Below are 20,847 nucleotides of genomic sequence, written 5' to 3' on the forward strand. Positions count from 1 at the left end.
TCTGCCTCACACCCCACTTTTAGCACCATGGAGTGAGGATCAATATTTAGTAGATCTATTCCTGGTAAGGTATGACTTTAACTGTGCGTTATGCCTGAATGGATTGTTTTAGCCGATATCGAGCGCTTTCACAAACAGTTCGCATCACGAGACCGTTGAAGTAAAGATATGTTGAAAGATATGTTAGCCCTATGATCTTATTATTGTATTACGGCCTGCATGATTCTGCCTCATGCCCCACTGATATTAGTAATGAGTTAGGGTCGTCGAGTTTATTGTTATTTCTACGGCCTACATGATTCTGCCTCATGCCCCACTAGTCATAATGATAGATGAGATCTAACATGTTTATTAGATTTATCTTTATTAAACGGTTAAGTGGTGTTGAATTATTTCTTTATATAAAAAGGGGTTCGGTTAATTATAATCATTGGCTCAGCACAAACCGATCATTGTTGACATCTTATTGCCATTGATTAATATATGTTCGATTAATGATATTTATCCTGAGTGATAACCGATTCTTCTTACACAACTCCATGAGCTCTAATTGATTTATTCTCATGAATATACTGGAATTGACTATTTAGTCGATCTCCTTTCATATCGGCTCTCATAGCCGCACATTCGGGACTGTCTGGCAACACCGGCAAGTTCTGCCCTTAATTACTGATGAACTTTCTCTCCTTGTCAATTGCAGGGTCAAATTGACTGGTACATCTCCGGAGGATCACGCAGGATCAACCAACTCTACGTTGAAGCTAGGCGGATCTGCTCCATCGAGCGGACCCTTCCGGCTTATTGCGTGTGTCCTCGTCACGTGTCAAAAATTATGTGTCGACACATGTTTCTGGCACGCTCGATGGGACCCCCACAATCGTCATGGCGGTTCACAACAACAACGACATCCTTATCCTATATTATGAAGATCTACCTGATGGAGATAAGGGTATCATCAGCAAAGCTATAGAAGAGTTTCAGAACAAATGTTTGTTGTCCTACACCAAAACACATGACAACACAATTGTTCAGAAGTTTCCACTACCAAGAGTTCTGTTATATAGGCAGACGGACACAACTGAAGTTGAAGACAGACGTTTCTTTAAAGAAGTTGTGGACAAATCTATTCGTGACGCCATATCAAGCCATAACGAAGCTTTTGTGGATGTATTCCATAATGCCTTGAAAGAGGCGATTCATGGATTTCTAGTTGATCAAGGCGGGCCGATTTATTACAACATTCCAGATCCATCGACCCAGGGGACCAATCAAGTCGGTACCAGCCATCAAGAAGCGGCACCGGCTGGTAGTGGTGATGTACAGGTAGTTCAGGGTTCATCTAAACAAACTCAAGGAACTACCACAAATCAAATACAGTACCATCCTGGACCATCAATACAGCATGTGCAATAGCCGGCGGGGCAAAGTCATAACCAGGTGATCAATTTTTGCACATCAGGCCACATACAGTCGTCGGCTCAAAAATAGCACCGTCAGTTCAAAGGATCCGTAGAGATATAGATCCTTATATCTATAATCAGAGACTTCAAGCAGCAAGCCAGCAAAGGACTCAGCAGATTGAGATTCCACAAGAGTATCACTATAGCACAGATTATAACACCCTCCACATGATGCCAAATCCAGGATATCAAAGCACGCGGGATTTCAATTCACAGATGGGTCAGCAGGTACAGAGGAATCCAAATCCGCAAGCTGATAAGTTATTGCTGAGGGTGACTGAGATGATGATGAATCAGTTCGGTCTAAAGTCAAAAGGACTGACCTTTTCGTACAAACGCCCATATCCATAATGGTATGATTTGGTTGCTCTTCCAACAAATTATAGGCTCCCAGAATTGCTAAATTCACTGGCCAAGACAGTACAAGCATGATAGAATATGTCAGTCGGTATCTTACAAAATTGGGCGAAGTGTCAGTTGAAGATGCCCATCGAATTTGTTTCTTCTCTCTGTCCTTATCAGGACCAGCCTTCACTTGGTTTTCATTATTGTCAGTCAATTTCATTGCCAATTGGGCTGACCTGGAGAAGAAGTTTCATACATATTTTTATACTGAGACAGAAGAAAAGAAGATTACCGATCTGACAACCATAAGACAGAAGACTAATGAATCGGGCACTGAATTTCTTCAGAGGTTTCGAGAGACCAGAAACTTGTGCTTCTCATTAAACTTGGCCGATGATCAACTAGTTGCTTTGGTTGTTCAAGGAATGATGCCGATGTGAAAAGAAAAGCTGGTGGGATGAGAATTTGACAACTTAGGATAATTGGCTCAACGAGTAGTGGCGCTTAATAGCCAATTTTAGAGTATGCGCAGAGATACCCGGTTCCAAAAGAGTACCTCAGTAGCCGAAGCTTATGATCCATACTCAGTCGATGACGACTATGAAGATGAAGAAGAAGAGGTTGCTGCAGCTGAATGGAATTGGGGCAAGAAGACAGTGATGGTGTCAAATCCTTGGGGAAGAGGAGTCGATGAGAGCTATGACTTTGATGTCACCAAATCAGATAAACTCTTCGATTTCTTGATGGAGAAAGGGCAGATTAAGTTGCCCGATGGTCATGTCATGTTGCCCCCTGATCAGTTGAAGAATAAGAAGTTCTGTAAGTTCCATAATGCTACTTCTCATTCCACTAATGAATGTAGAATCTTCAGGCAGCATTCCCCAACTCCTCGCTTTGCTCGTCGCGGCTCACTGCTTCGTCCGCCCGTCCCAAACCGCCTCGCGGCGGCGCCCCCATCCTGCGTTGAGCCACGCCACGTCTGTCGTCGCACCGTGGTCCATCCCCGCCGCACCCACTCCGCTTCATCATGCCGTGACCCGTCCTTCGTCGCATCGAGGTGCTGCCGCCGCCGCCGTTCCCCACTAGGAGGTCATGGCCGTTGTCGACGTCGGTGCCGCCGCAACGCCAGACCCGGAGCGGGCTTCTCTGGCTGCACCTCGTGCTCCCTTCTTCCTTGCAAGTGTATGTTCCAAATATTTCAGGTGTTTCATATGCATGTTGCAAGTGTTTCATGTGAATGTTGCAAAAGTAGATCGGGATATTACATATATTGCAATGGCTATACACGTATGTTGCAAGCGTTTGTTCCAAATGTTTCAGATGTTTCAGACGGATGTCACACGTGTTTTATCTGGGTGTTGCATAGGTTTCATATATATGTTGCAAGTGTTTTTATCTGGGTGTTGTATATGTTTTACACTTATGTTGCAAATGTTTTATCCGGATGTTGCATATGTTTTCAATATGTGTTTCCCTCGTGTTTCAGACGTATGTTGCAAGTGTTTTTAACTATTTTGGACGTATGTTGCAAATATTTTCTCTAGATGTTGTAAAAGTATATCTGGTGTTACACATGTTGCAGTGGACCCGCCTGCTGTAATTGCTGGGCCCGCCTACATATGCGTGGGTGTGAAGGGGTGCGAGCGGCAGGCGCGGGAAACTGTGCGGGCACATACGGAGCGGGCATGGGACACGGAGCGGCATGAGACCCCATGTGAAGCAGGCGTGCAGCGTGGGCGTTCGGACGCTAGCCCTCATCCGAACGTCCGGGCGCTAGCCTTTCAAAAAAAAACTTAGGGCCCCTTTGGACTGTGGGATGTTTTCGTGTTTCCTATGTTTCCCTGTAGAAATGAGTTGATTACTATAAAATTCGTACATGATTCCTGTTAAAATCCTAGGAGACCTTATGATACGGAATCCAGGGACTCCTCTTTCGCAGATTTCTCTGAGTTCCCCTGTGGTTGTGGTTCAATTATTTTAGTCAACCATTCTTTGTTGTTACTTTACTCTGGTTCGTTGCTAGGTCTTGTAGAGGAGACCAGGTTCCACGAGCCCCCAGAGTTTTTTTTATCACAACGCGCGTATATATTACGATGTAAGGAAACAGTACAAAGACGCGTACAGATATAGACACATACGCAAAGGATACCGGGGAACAGCTTCCCCAACCAAATCTCACAAAGTTGTTTCGAGTATAGGCCCCGTTTGGCTTGCTGAAATTTGGCTGAAGTGGCTGAAAAACACTGTTCTGACTGAATTGTTGTGAGAGAAAAACATTATTTTGGTTAAAAAAACAAGCTAAACAGTACAGATTATAAGGTAAGCCAAACGAAGTCTACGTACATTTTGCCATGAGATGGATATGGGATGTGACCCCTCTGCCGGCAATTGGGTTTCCCTAGCCTCCCCGCCTGATGCGATCCACTATTGGCAGAATGGCAGCCTCGAAGCCAAGTGAAAAAAAAAAACTGACATTTTGGCTCCATGTTTAGTTATCTGGCTCAATCACAATCAGCAAAGGAGCCAATGAAGTATGAAACGTGCACTGTATGCTGGCTTCGCCAAGCACATGCCTAAGTGATGTCTCTGGTAGTGTTGGTCCATAATTTAGTGAACTGGTGTAGGCCTCGCATCGAGAGCAGATGTTGCAGAATAAGACCATAATGCACGTGCTAGAGCCCCCGATAGGAGCGTACTTATCGCCTATCGGCGTAGTTAGGGCGCGTTTAGTTTCCAATTTTTTTTTGTTTGGCTACTGTAGCACTTTCGTTTGTATTTGGTACTTAGTATCTAATTATGGACTAATTAGGTTCGAAAGTTTCGTCTCGTGATTTCTCACCTAACTGTGCAATTAGTTTTGTTTTTCGTCTAAATTTAGTACTTTATGTATGTACTACAAGATTCGATGTGACACTTTAGGTTGAAATTTTTTTAAATCTAAATAGGGCCTTACTCTATTGCACCATCTACATGTACCTACTCCTGCAACCGGCGGCGACAGCCTGTTCGCTTGCTCGTAAACGATCGTAAATTTTCAGCCAAAAACAATATTTTTCTCTCACACCAAACCAACTAGCAATAAATAATCCATAATCGTTTACGACCTGCCGAACAGGCTCCGGGTATGTTAGCACCTCGGACCTCGGTGCCGGCAGCACTCTCCTGAGTCACGAGTCCTGACCGGCCCACCAACGGCGGGGCCGATGACTGTCAATGGCTGTGATTATCGCGCAGAGAATAATCATGATAAATCAGGTTTTTTAGTACTACATTAAAGGAAAAAACAGATTGAACCAAAACAAAAATAAAATGGTTTCCTAGCCAAGCTGGAGATTATACGTTAATGTTTATGTGACTATGTGTTATGTATATTTACAGTCAAATGAACATTAGTCATGCCCATGAATTCTGAATGAATATGAATTGTTGTTACAGCATCAAGTTACAGAAAACTGTTACTGCACGTAAAACTCCAGGATAGCTAGCTCCTGTTTGATTTTTATCCCTCTCGGTCTCACTCACCAGCATTAGCCGAGGCTAGCATAACGTTAACATTTTTACAAATTACAATCACTCTAGTTCACCAGCCTTTACCTCGAATTCTTCCCTGGTTGAAAGTATCTTTACACGAACCATGCCTCGCTCCCACTCAGAATTTCCAACCAATATCAGCCTGCTAGCATTGATCCTCTCCGCGTGCTTAAATACCCTAGTAGTAGCAAAACAGATATTTCAGGCACGGAAACAAAAGAAAGGAAAATAATGGTAGGCATACCATTTGAGACGTTTATCTTCTACAAGGTCAACAGATCGGCCTTTCTTCCTCAGAGACGAAGCAATACTGGATGCTGGTCCTTCAAGTTCTTCGTCCAGGGGGAAGACAATGTCGTCAATTTGACGTGACATATCAGGCAAGAGACCCTTTTCTTTCAGCAGCTGTTAGAACGCAAGTTACAACCAAATCAGTGCGACTCCATTGAAGCAATACCACAAACTCAAAATGATGCATTTTCAGCAGCTGTTGGAACGCAAATTACACACAAATCAATGCCACTCCCTTGAAGCAGTATCACAGACTCAAAATGATGTATAAACTGCAATAATACTTTTCAAGAAATTCATGTTATCAAGTAGTACTAGACTCTCATTTTCGCACTCCACATTGCATGAATTAGCATGCAAAAAGCACTTGTGATGGTTAGTGTCTTCAATTTCTTATGTTTTAGGTACATATTAACAGATGTTGCCCTTATCTGCATTAAAAATCAATCTAAAACTGAACTTATTCTTATATGAACCAGATCGTTTAATTCTACAAAGAAAAGAACCAGAGATAAGATAAAACACGCCATACTTCCACTATAACAGCATCTCCAAATCCAAAGCCACAAGCTGGTATATCTTCACTTCCAAATGTTGAAAGCAATCTATCGTACCTTCCACCACCGCAAATTGCTCGCAGTTTTCCTTCTCTATCAAATGCCTACAAAAGTGGTACAAGAGTTTCAAAACAGAAGCTGGTGGCATGAAAAAGGTAGTGTAGAATACATTTATATTAAGAAAAAGGAAAAATAAAGGAATGTCAGATCAACACAACATTGAAAAAAATCCAAATAAACTCTAGCTTAACGAAATATGCTATCTAATCAGGCAAAAGTATTAAATGGTACATCAAGTTATAACCTGCCATTCTGTACGGACTATAGTAGCTTAAGCGCTCACAATGATTCAAAGAACAGAATTCATGACATTTGACTTTAGAAAACACTGCAGAAATATCTTTTCTTCAATATGCAGGAGAGCTGAGTATCGTTATATTAAGATGAAAGGGGTAGGAACCTTATAAGTTTAAAAGTCACACACCCCCAAACCATCCAAATGCTACAGAAATATTTTGCAAATAGAATAGAGATTATAGTCTGAAAATGAATAATATCTTTTAAAATAAGCTTTCATATGCAGTTTGATGACATGGCCCATTATCTGCTTGTTAGTGGTGCTGCTGTTGATATAAGAAAGAGATGGGCTGAAAACAACCTCAAATACAATTCCTGTGTAGTATGCAAGGCCACGGACCACTGATGCATCAAAACAAATCCAATCAGCATAACCATATTGCTCCGCAAAGGAGAAGAGTTTCTTCAAGTCAGCAACAGCTTCAACACCAGAGCCTAGCACCTCTGCATAAGTATACCAAGATTAAACAAGAACCTTTGCCAAAGGGCCCTGAAGATTAAAAAAACAAACACTTATATGGATAAAGAAAGCCAAGATTGTCAGCTTAACAACAAATAAAGCACAGAGGCCCGATGTAAGAGAATATCTTTAATTAATATTCTTTTAAAAAAAAGGGCGTACCCAGTGCAGAGAGCTCCCGCTCTGTGCACCTTCCGGTCACAGGCGGTAAGACTCTACCGCTTGCACCAGGCCCGCCCTTCTAATTTAGGTGTCTATTATTAATTAATATTCTTTTAGGTAATACATTTTCCAATTTAGCGAATAGCAACATTACTTCAGTATAATATTCAAGTAAAGGTATATCATATGGAGCATGCATAATAACAAGCCAACAACAAAAGGTTAAGAGAAAACCTTCAAGTTTGGACAATGACTTGAGCGAAAGCACATTGATGATACCCTGGACAGCTTCAGATGACAGCCCAGTTGAAACAAGTTCCTTCTCAATTTCTTCCCTAGTCGTTTTACCCAACTGCATATTGCTTATGTTAGAATGCAAGGCAGCCATTACACCAACAAAAGTAGCAATAAACAATTACATCAATGCATGTGTATTCAGCTAGCTACAGATAGTTAAGATATAACAGTGATAATCTGTGACTAGGTTTCTGTGGTAATTGTTCCATCTAATGGAGATTTCTGTGGTAATTGTTCCATCTAATGGAGCAACATGTGCTCTTCGTAGCAAGTGCCAAACTCTTAAAAGGCAACCAGTTTTGGAGGGGTGCTCTCTGGACTCTAGTAAGAGTTGAGATGGTTTAAAATTTGTTCCATTACAAAAACAAAAAAAAACAAAACAAAAAAACTCTAGTGAAAATATGACAATCTAAAGAAGATATACAAACCGTCCTATTTCTATTTGAAGTTCAAGTTCAATGTTATGAATTACCACAATTTGTCAGCTCCCAAAGCTACAGATAGAGTATAATTGGCAAGCAGATAACATGGTACTGCAACCCAAAGCTACAGAGTACAACTGGCAAGAAAATAATATGGTACAATAATCAGCAATGAACGGATGGTAAGTCAGTAGCAGAATTTGGTCATACTTTATCAACAATGACACAAACTTCAGTGAATAAATGTTCTGGGATGGAGTACATGTTCAACACAGCCTGAAGAACCTGAAAAAAAGCAAATGACAGCCAGCCAGAAATCAGAGAAAACACATGCACTAACATGTATCAAGACGTTATAATGTATTCAGGTGTCAGCAGCTACGTCATTTTTAGGTAATCCAATTCCCAGAGTTCTTATCTCCTTATGAAGGTAACGAGGAAGACAAAGGACATCTGCTACCATGAAGCTGTGTGATTATGTATCATACCAATTTGGTCATAGTAGTTTAAGAGTCCGTGGTTAATACACACCAACAAAGCTTAACAATTTACTTTTGGAAGACATGGTGAAGACAAAAGCACCAAAAACATGAAGGGGAAATGTTAAGGAAAATGTGAACTGAAGATGGATAATTGAGCATGAAAGGTTACCTTCCGACTGGACACCCTGATCCCCACATCTGAAGATGTAATTCCAAGACGTTGAAATAAGAGAACAATAGCATGAAGAAGCTCAGCCTCAGCCTGACTCGAACAATGAGATGGCAATGCCGCATCAGTTCAAAGGTATACGAGCAGTTGAGCACAGCAGCATCCGGAATCATCAATAAAGGAAAAGGGTGGTACCCGAACTTTAGGCACACCAAATATATCCATATTCCATTGGTAATGTTCCCGCCTTCTTCCTCTGGTCATGCGCTCATATCGCCAGCACTGTCCTATAGTAAACCATTTCAGTGGAAGGGAGACTGATTTTCTAGACAGAGAAGAGTAGATGAAAATCACATTCTGACAGAAAGAAGAGGCATGGATAGATTCTAGATACGTTCCAGTGATGAGAAATAGATTAGCAAAGGCATGCATACCCTTGCTTTATGACTAGGCGCGCGAGGGAAGGGGTGATTTCGGGCCTGAGAACAACACGGCGACCCCCTTTATCCTCAAAGTTGTAGAGCTGCGGTGCAGAATCAAAAGCAAAGTTACAAATGACTCCAATTCAGAAACCAGAATGGGCTTATCCGCTGAATAATTATGAAGATGGGAAGACAAAAGAGTGGGGGAGGTAGACCTGCTGCGTAATCTCTTCCCCTGCCTTCCGGATGAAGAGAGCCTCCGACTCGAGGACGGGGAAATCCACCTCCTCGAAGGCCATGAGGCGGGAGACCTCCCTGAATTGGTCGAACAGCCAGGTGCGGAGCCGCATTTCCTCCGGCGGAAAGTCCCTAGTTCCGCGCGGAGGGTTGACATCGACGACGCCATCAGCGTCACCGTGCGTCGAGGCGGCGTCGCCGTGGGTCAGTGTCGAGGAGGATGCGGCGGAGGAGAAGAGACGACAGCGGCTGTGGATGTGGCGGCGCGAGAAGGAGCCTGCAGGGCAGGTGGGGCTGAGGGGCAAGCGCGGGCGGAGGAGGAGGAGGTGGCGAAGCGACGGCGGCGACGACAACGCCGCCATCGATTCGACTCCACTGGCAGATTGGGAGCAAATCTAATCAGCGCGGCAGGCGTGTGGCTCGGGTTTGCGGCACGGCGGGCGGGTGGCTCGGCAGGCCGGCGGCTCGGGCCGGTGGCTCGGTCAGGTGGCGCCCCAGACGCAAGCAGCGGAGCGGAGCTGCTGTGGATAATCTCCTTCTCCTACTCTCTCCTGTAACTAAAGAACAAAATATGGACACCGTCCTTATTAAAGTGGTAAGACGAGGTGCGGTGCCCGACCCCCTTTCAGACGCCTAGGCGTTTAAGGCATGAAACGAGGCGACGCCTTACTAACGTCTTAATATATAATACCACTAAAAATCAGAAGCAAATTATACCATATAATATCATAATAAATAGTGTTGTTGCAGTAACAGAACACAACAAAAAATAGCAAACTAGCAAATTTAAAATCTCTCATCTCTCAATAGGAGCAGATTAGACTCTAGTGACATAACATAACTTAATTACTAGTGTTGCTAGTTCATAGCAGCCACAAATAGCAAGCAACCAACGGAGCAGAGTAGAAGGAGCAGAGCAGAGGAAGAAGATGCAGAACAGAGTCCACGCAGCAGAGTAGAGGAAGGAGATGCAGAGCAGAGGAAGGAGGGAGAAAAGGATGCACCGAAGGCAAGGGGCAGATCAAGTGGGGATTGGAGACGACTTCTTGAAAACTCTAGTTTGGTTTTGGTGAATTGATGAAACCCTAATTGCTAACCTAGTTTATCGAGTGATCATGAGATAGGTAGCACACTTTAAGAAGAGAAGCTAATGAAGATCATAGCATGACAATGGTGATGACATGGTGATGATCAAGGGCTTAAACTTAAAAAGAAGAAAGAGAAAAACAAAAGGCTCAAGGCAAAGGTATAACTTGTAGGAGCTATTTTATTTTGGTGATCAAGACACTTAGAGAGTTATCATATTTAGGGTTGATAGTCGTACTATTAAGAGGGGTAAAACTCGTATCGGAATGCGGTTATTAAAGTGCCACTAGATGCTCTAATTCATTGCATATGCATTTATAATTTAGTGGAGTGCTAACACCCTTAAAAATATTTGTGAAAATATGCTAACACATGTGCACAAGGTGATACACTTGGTGGTTAGCATATTTGAGCAAGGGTGGAGAAGTTAGAAGTAAAAACAAGTTAGTGTCGCTGGTTATACAGTGACCGGACGCTGGACCTCTGAGGGACCGGCGCGTCCGGTCATGTGTAACAGTGAGATGCTAGCGTCGGTCTATTGGCCGGACGCTGGGTCGCTCGGCGACCGAACGCTGAAGGGCTGCGTCCGGTCAAGTGGTCGGTCTGCACAATGCTTAGAGTTATGCACCGGACGCTGGGCTGTGTCCGGTCAAGAATGACCGGATGCGTCTAGTCGATAAAAATTGGTTTTAGACCCTTACTGGAAACGACCGGACGTTGAGAGTACAGCGTCCGGTCAACTGATCGGAGCATCCGATCGGTTAAGGTAGATGACCGTTGGAGCCAGACACGTGGCTGACTACGAGCAACCGGACGCTGGGGGCTCAGCGTCTGGTCAACTGACTGGAGCGTCCGGTCAGTCCGCGTTATGCCCAGTGAAGGGGTATAACAGCTATATTTCGTGGGGGCTTCTATTTAAGCTCCATAGTCGGCCATAGCTCACATCTTTGGCCATTTTCATTGATATAGCAACCTTGTGAGCTTAGCCAAAGTCCTCCCACTCATTTCCATCATAGATTAAACATCTTTGTGAGATTGGGAGAGAATCCAAGTGCATTACTTGAGTGTTTGCATCTAGAGGCACTTGGTGTTCGTGTTTCGCTGCGGGATTCGCTTGTTACTCTTGGTGGTTGCCGCCACCTAGATGGCTTGGAGCAGCGAGGATCGTTGAGCGGAGGGTGGTGATTGTCTCTGGCTCCGATCGTGATGATTATGAGGGGTTCTTGACCTTTCCCCGATGAAGAGCTAAAAGGTACTCTAGTGGATTGCTCGTGGCTTGTGTGATCCTCATCTTGTGTTGGTTGTGCGGCACCCTATTGAGGGTTTGGCGTGTGATGCCAATTAGCGCGTGAACCTCTAAGTGAGTGAATCGCCACAACGAGGACTAGCTTGTCGGCAAGCAAGTGAACCTTGGTAAAAATCATTGTGTTCATCCTTTGATTCCGAGGTGATTGGTCTTCATTGTTATTCATCCTTGTGATTGATTGGTTCACTCCTCGACACGGTGGTATAACTATCTTGACCACTCTCTTTACTTTACCGTAAACTAGTTGACAAGCTCTTTAGTGTAGCTAGTTGTGAGTGCTTACTTGCTTGGTTGGTGTGGCTCTTTAGTTAGTCTTTGAGAACACACTAACATAGGGTAGTGTCATAGCTATTGTGTGAATAGACACTATCTAAATTAGAATTGTGATAGGTTGCTTACATTTTGAGTAGGCTAACGTAATACTTGCTTTGCCTCATAATTGTCTAACCATTTTGTTAAGTATTGTTATTGAAATTTTATTAGGCTATTCACCCCCCTCTAGCCATTAGGACATTTCACATCTTCTCTTCCCCTCTCTCTTTTGTTTCCCTCTCGCTCTCCGGACGGCAGACGGAGCAGTCGCGATGGGGTGGGAATCGCGGACGGGGCGTGAGTCACGGACGAGACGGAGTCATGTGGACGAGCTGAGTCGTGCGGATGGGGTGGAGTCACGCGGGGCAGCCGCCTGCGGCGGCGCCGACACCAAATTTTCAGGTGCTCCGCCGCTCTCTTCTCTCTTTCTCTCTCCTTCCTTTCCCTCTCACTCTCTTGGACGGAGCAGAGTCACGCGAACGGGCGACCTCAGGCGGCTAGGACAGACTTGCGCGGGGCAGTCGCCTGCGCCGCCACCGCCGTCGGATTTGAGGTGCGTCGCCGCCCTCTCCTCTCTTCTTCTCTCCTTCATTTCCCTCTCCCTCTCTCACTCTCTCAGACACAATGGGGATTGGGAGCCTTTGGCGGGAGGTGTAGGCGCGGCGCTGCTGCTTTCCCCACGCGAGGGCATCGCACCGCTCTTTTTCCGCCCGCTAGAGCGCGTGGCACCGCTCTTTCCCCACGCCTTTTAGTCCCACGACGTCTACCTCAGCGAGAAGGACGACTAGGCGACGACTTCGACTGTGAGGCGACGCCATACGATAGGAGGATGCGGCGACAACGACGCCGTGTTTGAAAACCCGCTCGGACGACTAGTCGTCGCCTAGGAGACGCCTTAAAAACTATGGTGGACACCGTTTTGGTGCGACAATTGTCTTGGTTCGTCCGTCTGTCACCCCATGCGATCGATCCCACCTCCCACGCTGTCCAACGGGCGAGTGAGAAAAGGAAATGCGTGATAGAAAAAGAAACTGTCATCCCTACGATCCCCGCCTACTTTGAAGGAAACAAATCGATCATCTGAGGCCACATGCATGAAAGGAAACAATAATCATGCATGAAACAATAATCTTGCATGGAAGAAAACAATAATCATGCATAGGAGGAAACATCAGTGGTGCTAAATAAAATATGTGCAAGTTATACATGGTGAGACTGATAAACCTTCTGCAATTTCCAAAATAAATATTCCCACCATTAGTATATAGGTCCATTCCCCTATATTTCTTCGTGCTTCCATTAGCATATAATATGAAAGTATTGTTGTGTTCATCACCACTTTCAGTTGACTACTCTCATTAGCATATACTTCCTTTACTCTAAAATATAAGTTGTTATGGGATGCGTGCAGGTCAAACTTTCTCAACTTTGACTAAGTTTGTAAAAAATACGTACAATATTTATATCTACAAATAAGTTTATTATGAAAATATATTCTATATTCTATATAATGATACTAATTATGTATTATAAATATTAATATTCTTTTGTATATAATTGGTCGAAGTTAATAAAAAGTTAACTTCTCGGGAAGCGAGAATAAATTCTATTTTGGGACAGAGGGAGTATATAAAAGCAGTGTTGAAAATATTTTAACAATCAAGTTCGTCTCTGTCTGATTGGTAAGCTTAGACATCATAATGGCATAAAAAATTTCGACTCTCATGGACATCATCATGGATCAGTGCAAAGCATTCCAATCCTACAGCATACATAAATGTCAACCTTAAAGTTATGATATTTTCAAAGGGTAGACAATAAAGACCATCTTAAACGTTCTGGTATTACGGTATATACGTGCAGACACGTAGGCATGGTGGTGCAAGTGAGCAGCCAGCAGGAGTCGAAAGTCAGAAGTGTTTGGATCCCATGACTAAACTTTAGTCCCTGTTACATTGAATTTTTAGATAGGACTAAACATGAGCTAATTATAAAACTAATTACATAAGTTGTGGCTAATTCGTTTGCCAGCGTCGTGTATATGATGGTATGGAGATGTGGTGGAACTTATTCATGGATTTGTTGGCGCATGAAAGAAATGGATATCGAAAATCTCTTCCTGCCGGTATAAAAAATGTTCTTAGCCGCATCACGGAAAGATCTACACAGTAAAGTTTGTGAGCCGCGACGCCACGCTCTCTGTGACTGTGTAAATTTCACGAACTTAGCTTTTTGGATTAAATGTCAATTTAACGTCGATCATATACTTTTACAGTATTGTTATCTTATCGTGCGATCCGTGTATTTTTAGTATAAAAGTTTAGCTATCCTGTAGCAACGCACGGGCACGAACCTATTTGCATATATACTCGACCCTGTGTGTACATGATTATATGGAGATGCAGCGGAACTTATTCATGGATTTATTGACGCATGAAAGAAATGGATATCGTAGAATTCTTTTTGCCGATATAAAATATTATCTTAGCCGTATCATGAAAAAGTCTATACAGTAGAGCTTGTGAGCCTGCGACGTCGCGCTCTCCGTGACTGTGTTAATTTCACGAACTTTGCTTTTTGAATTAAATATCACTTTAACGTCGGTATTTAATTTAACAGTATTGTTATCTTATCGTGCGATCCATATGCTTTTAGTACAGAAGATTTAGTTGTCCTGTAGCAACGCACGGATACGCTACCTAGTAAACATAATAAGTTAGACGAATCAAACTTTTTTATGTTGTCCTATATATGTTAAATTCTTAGATTTATAGAACGAAATTATTATCATTAAATAGAATATAAATATATTTTTATAATTTATTTATTTGGTGCCATAAATATTGTTGTATTTTTTATATATTTAGTCAAGTCAATCAACTTAGAAATTAACTTATTCAGAAATGGGAGCAGTACATAGAAAAATATAATATTAATATTTGTATCTCCAAGTAAGTTTATTACTAAAATAAACTATAGAATAATGCTTATTACATATTATTAATATTACAAGTACTTTTGTGTATCATTTTTTCAAATCTACAAAGTTTTACTTCACAATAAATCAAATATGTATTTATTTTAAAACGGAGGGAATAATACTTTAATAATTAATATAAGTAGTTTCCCCTCTACTCTTTTGCGTTAGTTTGCTACAGGCCACTCGCCATAGACATAGAGACAGGATGTAGCTCAAATCGCATGTTATTTTGTTGGGTCCATTCATCAACGACTTGAACTTTGACACAATTTCATACTTACCTGTGTTCCAAACATGCACTCAAGAATTAAAATATTTTACTACATATATTTTTGTATGATGTAAATACTCCCTCCCTCTCAAGACAGTAGGCGTAACTGTTTTTCTTGGGTGTCCTATGATACAGGACGCTTCCTCGGCTTGCATGCAGAATTTGCTGCTGCTGGTTGTTGTACTTCTAGTACTACTTCGGTCCTGTTAGTGCACGTCAGTTAGTCTAGCTAAACTTATTCTAGAAAATAACTAGCTAAACTTAGAAAGAAAACTCCATGTAGTCTAATTCTATATTCAATCATTTTTTACCACGTTGACATCACGGCCATCGCTCACAAGGGGAACAAGGAGAAGTGATCTTGGATACACTTTTTTTTCAGAATGATTTTTTGTGTGGTCTCGAGATATATTTAGCTTATAGAAATGTATCACGTTTTTCCTTCGTTGTAACGTATGAAAATATTTGCTAATCATTTTTTAAAAATGCATAGTGGTAGGCAACCTTTATACGGTTTTAAAATAAAAAATAAGAATAAAAAATGTTTTCAATTCCTCACCCTTAAGGCTTACACTTGAACGAGAGAAATCACCAACTGATTGTCAAATTAACCCACGAATCTGCGAGCACACGTCCCCTACAAAATCCCACACTGTAAACCCCTTGTATCCAAGGAATCAACACAACCACTTCCCTCACTCCTTTTAAGCTTCCTTTGGCTACTGACGGGTGCAATCCATGTGAGAAATAAATCAAAGGGGTTGAGGCTTTTACTTATGTGTCATTATAAAAGTTAATAATTACTTATAAGCCCATTAAAAAAGTCGAGTTCTCACATGTGTCATTGCTCTGAACTCTTTTGCCCTTCCCGCCACTTCTGTCAGATTTGGCTCTAACGGTATCAAACTCCGGTATGAAAGTCGAAAATACCCTGAGATTGAAATATGCAATTAATTTTTTTAGCATCTTAATGATCTCAAATGAAAAAACTCAAAATTAGAAAGTTGTAGATCTCGTCGAGATCTACAATATTTTTATAAAAATTATTTTCATTTGATTCCATACAAAAAAATATGATTTTTCTAAGACATTAATAATATCAAATCATTTTTTTACAGAATTAAATAAAGATAAATTTTATACAAAAATTGTAGATATTGTCGAAATCTACAACTTTCTAGTTTTTGAGTTTTTTTTTATTTGAGGTCATTAAGATGCCTAAAAAAATTAATTGCATATTCAGACCTGATGGTATTTTGGACTTTTCACAACCGCGGTTTAACACCGTTAGAGCCAAATCTGACGGAAGTGACGTGGAGGACAAAAGAGTTCACAACAGTGGCACATGTAAGAACTCAACTTTTCTAATGGCTTATAGATAATTGCCAACTTTTATAATAACACACAAGTAAAAGCCTCGGGTTTTGGTTGATCCCCAACTCCCATCCGACCCTCTCCTTGATCAGTTCACGTGTAGGTTTAATTTCTCCCTCCCGCTAGAAACATAAGCATGGATGAATAACTCGTTTCGTTAGTAGTGGATCATTAGGGCAATCCCAAGAGGTTCTTTATATTCTTGCTTGTTGATGGGAAATTAGGAATAGGGATTTTAATAACAAATTATTAGTTCGCTAGTTGATTAAACCTAGCTAATTGGGGTAAAAGAATGCTAATGACTTCCGAAATATCACTTATATATGTTTTGTTCCTCTCCCTTCTCATCGACATGGTTTTTTATATTTATGTTAAGTGCGAAATACACGAGATAAACACATGGATTTTAAAGTTCGTCAGCATCACGTGCAAATCTATATCTAAAATCTATACCTATTTCTATATCCATCTTATAATTTTAAACTCCACTAGGAGTTATATCTCGAGATGCAAGCTGATCACGTCAGGAGCCCTCTATCATTTTCAATTATAGCTCACTAGCATGTAGAATTATAATACGCAAGAACGAGACACATCACCCATAAATGCATTTAGTTGTCTGTATTAACGTGTCACACCATCCACTAATATTGTAACACCCTAAATTTTATAACACTTTTAAATAGGGGAAATTGATGTGTTAAGCATTTTATGGGCATCTGAATTTAGGAAATAATAATTTTATTAGGAATAAAATCAAATATAGGTCAACAACTATGAATGTGCATTCATGCCGCTGCATGTTATTTTGAATTGCTTGGTTTGAAGTCGGATTTCGAATTGAGTTGAAATAGCATTTTGAGCTTGCTTTGAAGAAAAATTCGAAAAAGAAAAGAAATGACTTTCTCCTCCTCCTTCTTTTCGGCCCGAAGGCCTGTTTCGGCCACGACCCATCTCTTTCCCGCGCCGGCCGCGCTCTTCACCGCTTGGGCCAGGGCGCCACTGCGGGCCGTTTTCCCCTGGCTTGGCCCAGCCAAGCTGAAGGCCCCGCGCCGCAGCCGAAGCCCAGCAACCCCGGCCCAGTCACGCGCCCAGCCGCAAGCCGCACTCGCGCAGGCGTCGTTCCCCACCGCTGACCAGTCGGGCCCGCCGGTCAGGCTCGTCTTCCTTGCGTCGTAGCTGTGCCGGACTTCCTCTCCGCCGAAGCCGTCGTGTCCGACCCGGCCACGCCTCGGTGCCGTGAATCCCAAGCCATCCCGCGCCCCTTAAATAGCGGCCGCACCCCTCCTCTCTCCCCTATCTCATCCGGCGTTCGTTTTTCTTCGCCAAGCAGCCGTAGCCGCTTCTCGCTCGAGCGCCGCCGCCGATCTCCGCTGCCAGCTCGCGCTGGGCCGCCTCAACTGCCTCTCGGTCCTCCGTTTCGGGTCCGGTGAGTTCGCCGTTCCTTCCTCTCTCCCTCTGTCTTTTTCTTTCGACATGTAGCGCGCTGCGAGCCGTGTACCGTGAGCTCCGGCATGCCGGCCATGGCGCTGCCATGGTCAAGCCGCCGGCGTACTGTGCCGGCTGGGTTTTTTTTTTTATTTTATTTCGGCTGGATCGATTCTCATCCGTCGGTTTCTAATCCGACGGCTCATAAAAGAAGATACCCCTTCGCTGCCTATTTTTCAAATACGCCCTTATAACTATTCCAGATTCAACCCGCGGTCCTTTGCGCGTTTCACAGGTTACGTTTCTTTCTTTCGAAAGCGTATTTTGGTTCGGTTTTAGTGAAATACGTTTTCAGTTATTCACAGTTTTGCCATTCAACTTGTTTTAGCCGTAAAATCTTCGTTTTAACTCCGATTAGATCCGTTCAAGTTGCGTTGGGTTTGTAAATAAGTAATCTACATGTTTATGCTACTGTAAAGTAGGTTTCCAACTTTTATAATTCGAGCTTATATCTAATCTATTATTTGTCCATAGGAAATCTTGTTTAAACCATAACTTTTCCGTTTTAGATCCGATTTTTGTGATCTTCGCGTCTGCGTGTTCATAGCGAGACGTAGATTCGTTTTCCAAACTTTTCATCTTGATTCTTTGCTATTGGTGTACTGTTCTAATCTGTAGCCTTGTTTGCTTTGCATGATTGCTCCTGGATGCTTGTATGTTGCTGTGGTTATCGAGTATAGACGGTGAGCAGTTCTCGGAGGATCAAGGGTACGACTTTGACGAGCAGGACCAGCAGGTGTACATTGCTCAAGGCAAGTATAGCATAGGATTATCCTTGTTTCCTATTCATTTTAAATCATTAAAATCATGTTGCATGTGTCGTCTTGATAGGAATTTCCTAGAATTGGACTATTGTCTTGTCACCTATGTGTTATGCATATGGGTAGCTTTGCTAGAGCTCAGTTAAACCATAATTTTGTAACTTGACTAATGGTATATGCAATAAACATAAAATATGACTTTTTAGCAACATGGAAACAGGGGGCTGGAGTGTTTAGCTACTTTCTAAATGCTTCATATTCCTCTCCCTAAGGACTTACCTGTAAGTGATCATCCGGGACTTACAGTACAGCTGTGAGAGCTACATGGCTCTGGCTTTGGCTCAGTATGAGGACCTTTTCTAGCTTGTTAGTGGTTACCTTTATGGCGCAAGAGGGGTGTGTTCCGGGTTGGATGTAGTGCGGCCTCTGTCCGTCAGTGTATAGGCTGCGCGTCATTGTGCCTGTAGGAAGAGGAGCTCTACATTCGTAGGCCACAGAAACCTAGCGGCCCTAACTTGTTAGACGAATCTTTGAAAGGCTTCATAGTGACCCCTGCCTGCTCACCTTAAAAGTTTTTTTGGGAGTTATAAATCCGGGCATATGGGAATCATGACTCACAGTGAAAGTGTACAACCTCTGTAGAGTGTAAAACTGGTATATCAGCCGTGCTCACGGTCACGAGCGGCCTTAGAACATTTATGGAATAGATGATCACTAAGTAATATCTGTTTATGCTATTCATTACTCATGTTTATATTTGATCATTTGTTCTACTTTGGGGACTGAAACACCTTGATGCTACTCATAAGCTAAAATTGTGACAACTAAAAGCTGACCGCTGTTAAGCCTGTGTCTAGCCTTTTGAGCCTCATGAACCCCGTGTTACGCTTGTTGAGTACGACATGTACTTACGCTTGTTTATTTTCACTATTTGGATAAAAATCTCGGATGGGTAACAGATGACCCTGAGAATGATGATTTCCCTGAGGACTACTAGACTTGTGGTCAACCAGTCGACGTCCCTGTGAATTGGAGCTTCCGCGATAGATCCTTTTATTATTTGTGCTATACTTATGTAATAACTCTGTCTTATTCGTGTTGTAATAAACATTGGGGATGATGCTATTCATAATTTGTCGGCTTATGTGTGTGACTAATTTCTGGGCGCACATAAGATTATGCACTCCATTTTATCCTTAAAATTGGGTGTGACAAATACCATTTTATGATAGATTATCTATTCATGTAAGTAATCATATGTAATCTGATTTCATTTCAAATTATCTACAATTCCCAAGGGATAGCTTTTCTATCTTTTTATATATAAAAAAACTCCCCACCGCACGGGCAAAGATCCAGTAGCGAATCTACATCTCTTATAAAAATAAATCCCACTAGCAATTTATTTTGCCATGCAAAGTATCCACATCAACATCCACTAAAATATCCCATTAGCATATTCAACCATCTCGCTATGTAAAGTGTCCGCATCAGCATCCACTGACACAGTCAACTAACACATGCCATTATGTTTTTATTCAAACTATTCATATTAGTAAACCACATCATTTATTAACATATACTTAGTTGTCCACGTCAGAATACTAAAAATCATCCACTAACATGTATTATGATATTTATTCGATTATATTAATAAATATAAGTAATATAATTTCATCGACAATTCCTACATTAACACGCGGGTTCTTCTAATTTTTTTAAAGCAACAACCTGCACGTCAAAAAGAAAAAGAAACAACCGTGGATCACACGGCGGACAAGACTCCTGTACATAGTACTTTTCAAAGTCACTATGGGCCCATCCCCGCTTATAAGGACTGTGTTCTTTTCCACGAAAGAAAAAACTAAAGACTAAATTTTAATTTTAATTAGTCTCTTTAAACTAAATATTAGGGACTAAACACAGAGACTATAAACTAAAATAGAGTAGTCATTCAAGGCTGCTAATTGTGAGTAATGGATCCTTTACGGTCCATACACTCTTTCTTCTCTCTCGCAGTCTCTTTTCTCCGTTTCAGTCTCTTTTAATCCCGAAAACAAACACCATTTTAGTCCCG

At 42.1% G+C, this 20,847-nt stretch overlaps 1 protein-coding gene across 2 annotated transcripts; it reads right to left on the reverse strand.

The window, feature by feature from the left end:
- Positions 1-5,138: 5,138 nt before the first annotated feature.
- On the reverse strand, positions 5,139-9,729 carry LOC136457549 (histidine--tRNA ligase, chloroplastic/mitochondrial-like). 2 transcript variants are annotated; one of them, XM_066457579.1, is made up of 10 exons: positions 9,171-9,729; positions 8,968-9,056; positions 8,729-8,858; positions 8,534-8,626; positions 8,093-8,167; positions 7,398-7,515; positions 6,843-6,985; positions 6,160-6,288; positions 5,581-5,741; positions 5,139-5,514 (listed from the first exon to the last, which is right to left on the reverse strand). In XM_066457579.1, exons 1-10 carry the CDS (start codon positions 9,552-9,554, stop codon positions 5,376-5,378), a joined length of 1,461 nt encoding a protein of 486 aa, XP_066313676.1. In that variant the 5' UTR covers positions 9,555-9,729; the 3' UTR covers positions 5,139-5,375. The 2 variants fall into 2 exon arrangements, with proteins under 2 accessions (XP_066313676.1, XP_066313677.1); XM_066457580.1 differs by lacking the exon at positions 5,139-5,514 and having other exon boundaries at positions 5,605-5,741; positions 6,242-6,288.
- Between the last annotated feature and the right edge of the window lie 11,118 nt (positions 9,730-20,847).

Source organism: Miscanthus floridulus, chromosome 6, assembly GCF_019320115.1.
Source record: "Miscanthus floridulus cultivar M001 chromosome 6, ASM1932011v1, whole genome shotgun sequence".
Lineage (NCBI taxonomy): Eukaryota > Viridiplantae > Streptophyta > Magnoliopsida > Poales > Poaceae > Miscanthus > Miscanthus floridulus.

What these genes read in the sequence shown, in the direction of transcription:
- LOC136457549 (XM_066457579.1), bottom strand. Translation starts at nt 9,554, where the DNA reads ATGGCGGCGTTGTCGTCGCCGCCGTCGCTTCGCCACCTCCTCCTCCTC. An exon ending in TCAGGGTGTCCAGTCGGAAG is followed by an intron (nt 8,168 to 8,533) that starts GTAACCTTTCAT and finishes GCTTTTTTTCAG; the next exon opens with GTTCTTCAGGCTGTGTTGAA. An exon ending in TTTGTGTCATTGTTGATAAA is followed by an intron (nt 7,516 to 8,092) that starts GTATGACCAAAT and finishes AGCAATATGCAG; the next exon opens with TTGGGTAAAACGACTAGGGA.